The sequence below is a fragment of the Musa acuminata genome, chromosome BXJ2-2 (genome assembly GCF_036884655.1).
Source record: "Musa acuminata AAA Group cultivar baxijiao chromosome BXJ2-2, Cavendish_Baxijiao_AAA, whole genome shotgun sequence".
Lineage (NCBI taxonomy): Eukaryota > Viridiplantae > Streptophyta > Magnoliopsida > Zingiberales > Musaceae > Musa > Musa acuminata.
Window position 1 is genome coordinate 12235650 of NC_088339.1, and position 6749 is coordinate 12242398.

The following is a 6749-nucleotide window of genomic DNA, read 5'->3' on the forward strand; positions in this document are numbered from 1 at the left end:
TCTTTCTTTACAAATTTTTCTTTCTATTTTTATTAGAAAAAGAAGATGAAAAAATTGTAATGGGTTTAAAATTAAAATTTATTCTTAGGTAAATCAATTGTGAAATGCTTTTGTAGAGTGTCCAATATCTCTTTTACATCTTCTATGTGAACATATTCAATTCTCATAAGATCTTCTTGATTCTTATTCAAATGGTCCAATAATATGTGTATATTGGATCTTTTGAGACAATTATTGGTCTTAGAATGTAAGTCTGATTGGTCAATAAAATACATGTCAATATATTTTTTTTAGATTAGTTAATCTATTTTGCAAGGTAAAAATGGGTAGAGTAAACCTATGTTTATTTTATTTGAAATTAATGTCCTCTTCCTTTGCATGTAGGAAATGAATAAAATAAATCAATTAAATCACGAGAAGTGCTTCCATAGAAGTTAAACTTCCATTCATCTACATCTCTTGTTATTTATTCCCATTCCCATAATAATGAATACTATGATTCGTATTTCGAATAGGCATAGATTTATCATCTTTAAGATAACTTCCATTTTGAGAGTTATTCACGATCTCACCTAATTTATAATTCAATATATAAATAAATTGATTCCGTCAGGTTAGTTATATGTTGTTTTGTGTCGACTATATCCACATAAGATGGTGAGATGATATCTGGAGCAGTTCTGTATTTAGGGCCCTTTATGCAAATGGATGCATCTCTAACTCTATATATATTTACTTCTCAATACAATTTCTTTCAAATTTAGTAAAATTTTATGTATCGATTCTTCAATACTTATTATCGTAGAATATTCATGCAACACTTTTTCATAGTTTGCACATGGCATACATGTTCCTTCTAATTCTCAAGTAAAGCCCTTTGCATTGCAATAGCTATGGTATTGGCTTGACCTTTCATAAGCGAGGATAGAACGAAAAGACTATTATAAAAATATTTATGTCAACTCTTGATTCAACATACCTCTACTATAGCTTCTAGTGGATCCTGCTACTTCCTCTCAAATCATACTATACTAATACTATTATTTAATCATATCATTGAATCATTTATTTCTCTTGAAATCATTTGTTACATCACGTACAAAACTTAATTATATACCACTTCTACGAATGGCTCGTAATATGACTAGCAATTGCCACTAATAATTATATCATCACATTATAGATTTTGCCTTAATGGTATAAACTATAATGTCTTGATATAAGAAGTACTGCAGGGGCAAATAATGTTAGTCAAGAAAGCCAGGTAAGAATCATGACATAGGTAAGAAATAAAAATAAATTTAAACTAAAACATAAAAATGAACCATGTCATAACTTCTCAACGAAAGTGATATTGCCACAAAAAAAGAAGAAAAAATGCCTATCAACGAGTACGAACTTGGTAGATCCAATCTAATCACAAGCTAAGTAAAAGGATCAACATGCAAGACAGTCTCGCCAATAAAATATATCCTACATAAAACTTTATAGAAGTCCAACAAAAAATGAAAGTGTTAAAAGGGTGCAATCTGAAGTAAGACTTGGTGAAAGATGCTATATTATACAAGGCTACTGTATCAGATGATGTGAGCACCAATGAAATTTTTTTTTTCACATTTAGATAAGAATTTAAATCGATAATATATATGAATAATTTATGCATCATAAATCAAAAAATAAAATATCTAAGGTATTTAATCTCAAGAACTTAGGTTCTGATATCAATTGTAAACATAAAATCTGTACTATGCTATATGTAATATGAAAAAAATTTAATTCAGAATTAAAATTAAATAATAATATATCGGATCTACAATGCATATCTTTCGATATCATCTGGAAAGAACTTTATGAAATCTATATGGACACCATCTTCGAATCTAAAACCCACTATATATCAATCTAAAAAGAGAACTAGATTCTCTTTTTTCACTCTTTATATTTTTTTTTCATATGACGACTTAGATTCGGAAGTTCAATAAAACAAAATAAGTATTAAAAAGGTATAATCTTGCAATTTACCCTAGTCGGATGTGATACTAGTTACAAGGCTACTATATCAAATAATGTAAGAACCAATTAAAAAAGAAATTCCCATGATATGGTTCAATGTATTGTTAGAGTAACAATAATTTCAGAAAAAAAATATGCCAAAGGGTCAAGCCAAAACATTATAATGATAACAAATAGGGCTGAAAATATTATAATGATAACAAATAGGTCTGGTGTCATGAGTAAGAACATAGCAATCATTGTACAAGCCTATAAGGGCCAACTTGAAACAAATTAATCTTAATATGATGATAATCAATCCATTTAAGTTTATTAGAGCAGAGAGACATTAATTCATGATAGCTTTTGTCAAGTACAAATGGTTAAGACTTTACGATTTTATTATTGTGGTAACAAAAGACTTATGTGTTGCTCAATAATATGTCAACTAAAATATATTATTGGAGTAGGACAAATCACATTTTAAAGGAGAGACCGGACTGTCTCAACAAACATGTTATTTTCAACCAAGGACAATATAACTATCTAAAGTTATGCATACTCTAGTTTGCAGTATAAATAATCTATAATTAGCTCGAATCAACATATTGAAATTAACTAATTACATAACATAATTTATAATTAGCCTTCCTCTCTCTCTCTCTCTCTCTCTCTCTCTCTCTCTCTCTCTATATATATATATATATATATATATATATATAGAACAAGAGCCGAGCCGTGGCCAACCTTAGTAAGGTGGCGTATGACGGCGGCGCGATGCTGGTGGTGCCGGTCGGCCGGTGGCCCACCGGGCCCTTCAACCTCGCCGACCACTTCACCCTCTTCCTCGACCACGACGCCGTCATCCTCGCCACTCAGGTCCGCCTCCCTCCTCCGCCCCCTTCCCCCACCTTCTCCTCCATCTATTTTGATGTAGAGTGCATGTTCATAATCGTTCACGGCTTGTTTGCCATTACCATCGCCTCTATCATCCTCGGTGGTGATTATGGCTAGTAGCCCTTCCCATCAAGTCTGTTCATCTGACAGCTCTCGCCAGATGAACGGTGACGATGAAGAATAGATTTGTCACTGGTGAGCCCCACCAGAACGTTACATAGCAAGTGTATACTATTCTAACGTTTCCTTCATCTCATCTCCAAGGAGAATTCACAAGTCTAATCCGATGTGCATAGTCACCGCTTTCGACTGATGAGGGAAAAGAAGTGAACTAAGCTACTACAAATCTAAATTTGTCTTGATAATATTAATTTCTGAAATAATTACAATTTGTATGGTAGATTTTTGACTATTTAGTATCTCTACTTTGATCTCTCAAATTAAGAAAACAGTAATATTTGTTTTGTTTTATTATTATTATTATTATTATTATTATTATTATTATTTCTCTTGTATGTCATATCTGAACATCAATAATCTTGGATTAGAATCCACATAAAAAATTTCCTTTCAAATTTCAAGATCTTGAAGATTACTAAGTGTGGACCTTACCCTTAATAAGTTTTAATTGAGAACGGCATTTTTTCTGAGTGTAAGAACTTTAAGGTAGGAAAGGATGCGAGGAAACCAGCATAAGAATGGAATGCAGTGTGGACCTTACCCTTACATTAATTTTAGGCTCCACCATCAGTCTAAAAGTTAGGCGGATGACTTTCTAACACAAAACTGCTATTTAGACTCTCAAAACACAAACTCTCTCTTTGATATTTTCTAGGAAAGAGTACTGTCATCCAATCTCTCAGTGTTTTCTTTTTGACTAAACCTCGTAGATCTGTGTAGCTAATTGGGTTTCGTGAAGGCAGCAAAACTCTATTAATGCTACAAACTTGGGAGAACAAGTTAGATTTCAACTGCAGCTTATATAACATAGATCTGTGTAGCTAATTGGGTTTCGTGAACTGCTTCTAGACTTTGACCTTCCTCTGTTCTCTGAGATAAGTGCCTGTGAATCATTCTGAGATGTTGCCGAACTCTTTCTTCTCAACTCCTCATTCAACAAACTGCTTGTTACTTGACTCATAGTGACAATACCATCTGGCGCAGAATTACTAAGGGAAACCACCAGTGTCTCCCAACTTTCTGGTAATGAACTGAGAAGTAACAATGCCTGCAACTCATCATCAAGAGACATTCTTATAGAGGATAACCGGTTAGTAATACTCTGCATTTCATTCAAATGCTCAGCAATAGAAGCACCCTCTCTATATTTTAGGTTCACAAGTTTTCTGATCAAAAAAGCTTTGTTGCCAGCTGTTTTTCTTTCATAGAGACTTTCCAATTTTTTCCAAAGAGAATATACAGAAATTTCAGTAGAAACATGGTGAAATACACTATCATCAAGCCACTGTCTAATAAATCCAATTGTTTTTCGATCTAACCTCTTCCACTCATCATCTATCATAGTTGTAAGTTTTGCACTATCCCCTTGCAAAGGTCCATACAAATCTTTGCAATACAAGAGATCTTCCATTCTTGGTTTCCATATCATCCAATTATTTCCATTCAAACTAATCATGCGAGAAATATTACTGGCCTCTATGTTCAAATGCAAAAATTAAATCACCAAAACCCCGCTCTGATACCAGTTGATGGGGATATAAACAGGAATAACCTTTGTATAGGAACAAATACTAGAAGACCAAAATACGTAGCGGAATAAAATGGAAACACAATCAAACAGAACACCAAGATATACGTGGAAAACCCCTTCAATGTGAAGGGTAAAAACCACGGGGCAAACTAGAGATAATCCACTATGAGAATAATGAATATACAAATCTCAATCTCTTGCCCAAAACCCAAGCAACAACCACAAGAGAATAACTGGGATACAAGGATCACGTTACTGCCCACAATATCTAAAACCTCCCAAGTAATCACAGCAAGAGCCTACTGTAGATTTGATCTAACCTGAGATGAGAACATTGCTAGATGATTGTGAACAGTCTCTCTGCGTTGTCCTTGTCTTCTTCCCTTTCTTTCTCTTCCTCTTCTGCCTTGTTCTCCTTCTTCTCTTTGGAATCTCGTCGCTGCAAAGATCTGCCTCGTTGCTGCCTTTTTATAGCTTTAATCTGCCTCTAAAACGCAGCCACCACACCCCCCTAATCTTAATTAAGGTTAGGTTAAGACGGGGTGTGAGCTGTGGGCTGATAAAGCCCACATGGGCTGAATATGGGCCATCAGCCCAACAGTGGATACCTCATTGAATTGATGTACTGCAAACAAGTGCTGATTTCCAACATTACATTGGTTAACTCTCCATCGTGGAATGTCCATCCAGTGTACAGCAGGTTTATATTAATAATCTACTTTCAGAACACTTGAAGGCTTCTTTTGCTTTCCATTCTATTGTTACAATCTGATGTTAACGTGAATGAATGCACTGTGCAGCCACGTAATCGTCTCAGGCATCACAATTCTTGCACCGGTCAACTCTCCCAACACTGATGGGATCGATCCAGGTGGATATCGTACCTACATTTACTTGGGTTGTAGATTCTATGTTGCTGTTTCGATTGATTCTTTTTGGTGGTTTCTCTCTTCTTCGCAGACTCATCCTCCAATGTCCGCATTGAGGACTGCTACATAGTCTCAGGCGATGACTGCATCGCCATTAAAAGCGGTTGGGATGAGTACGGGATTGCATTCAACATGTCAAGCAAACACATAGTGATCAGACGGCTCACCTGCATCTCCCCCACGAGCGCTGTCATCGCCCTGGGAAGCGAGATGTCGGGAGGAATCCAAGATGTCCGGGCCGAAGACATCACGGCCATCCACTCCGAATCCGGCGTCAGGATCAAGACGACCATCGGAAGGGGAGCTTACGTGAAGGACATATTCGTGAGAAGAATGAATCTGCACACAATGAAGTGGGTCTTCTGGATGACGGGCACCTACGGGCAGCACCCGGACGACAAATTTGATCCGAAAGCCATTCCGGTGGTGCAGAATATCAGTTACAGCAACGTGGTGGCCGAGAACGTGACCATGGCCGCGAAGCTGGAGGGGATTCCCGGCGCGCCCTTCACCGGAATATGCATCTACAATGTGACGGCGGAGGTGGTGAAGTCGAAGAAGCCGATTTGGAACTGCACCGACGTGGAGGGCGTATCGAGTCACGTGACGCCCACTCCCTGTGCGCAGATTCCGGAATATCCAGATCGTATAACGCATTGCCCCTTCCCTGAAGATGATCTACCTGTGAATGGTGTTGGGCTAGAGGAGTGTGCTTATCAGAGAGCCAAACCATGAGTTGAGATGCTTTCTACAACTCATGGTTTAATGGCATAACCTATGATGTCCTGAAGCTTGGCAGATTAAAATGTTTGCCTTGAACAAAGGCAGATGTAATTCATCATATAATATCCAAAGGCAGATGAAATATCCAATAATATTTCATTGCTATAAATATGGATTATTGAAAAAATAAGACATGTTATTTATTTGAATACTTTTCTTCAACTTGGAAGTGTTATATTCTTTATTTGATACGAATAGTTAGAAATGAATTTTTCAAAGAGAGGATGACTTATGATTGTCACTAAAACGATTGATTTTATCCCTAACATTTGAATTCATAACCCAATGTATCTTCACTTTTAAATACCACGTAAGCACCCTATGTTGTAGAGGACAGGTCGATTTATTTGAGGAGAACTTTTTTTATGATCATATCTAAATCATGTTATGCATGAACATGCTTCGTTAGATCCTATAGAATAAAATAAGTGAGGTGG

At 36.2% G+C, this 6749-nt stretch overlaps 1 protein-coding gene across 1 annotated transcript; it reads left to right on the top strand.

Annotated features, from left to right (window-relative positions):
* Window positions 1–5181: 5181 nt before the first annotated feature.
* On the top strand, window positions 5182–6264 carry LOC135604762 (probable polygalacturonase). Its single transcript, XM_065094414.1, has 3 exons — window positions 5182–5300; window positions 5401–5471; window positions 5561–6264. Exons 1-3 carry the CDS (start codon window positions 5182–5184, stop codon window positions 6262–6264), a joined length of 894 nt encoding a protein of 297 aa, XP_064950486.1.
* Window positions 6265–6749: the final 485 nt, after the last annotated feature.

Excerpts from the sequence above, each read along its gene's own strand:
- LOC135604762 (XM_065094414.1), top strand. The coding sequence starts at position 5,182 with ATGGGCCATCAGCCCAACAGTGGATACCTCATTGAATTGATGTACTGC. Across the intron at positions 5,301-5,400 it reads GTCCATCCAGTGTACAGCAG|CCACGTAATCGTCTCAGGCA; the intron begins GTTTATATTAAT and ends TGCACTGTGCAG. Across the intron at positions 5,472-5,560 it reads CACTGATGGGATCGATCCAG|ACTCATCCTCCAATGTCCGC; the intron begins GTGGATATCGTA and ends TCTTCTTCGCAG.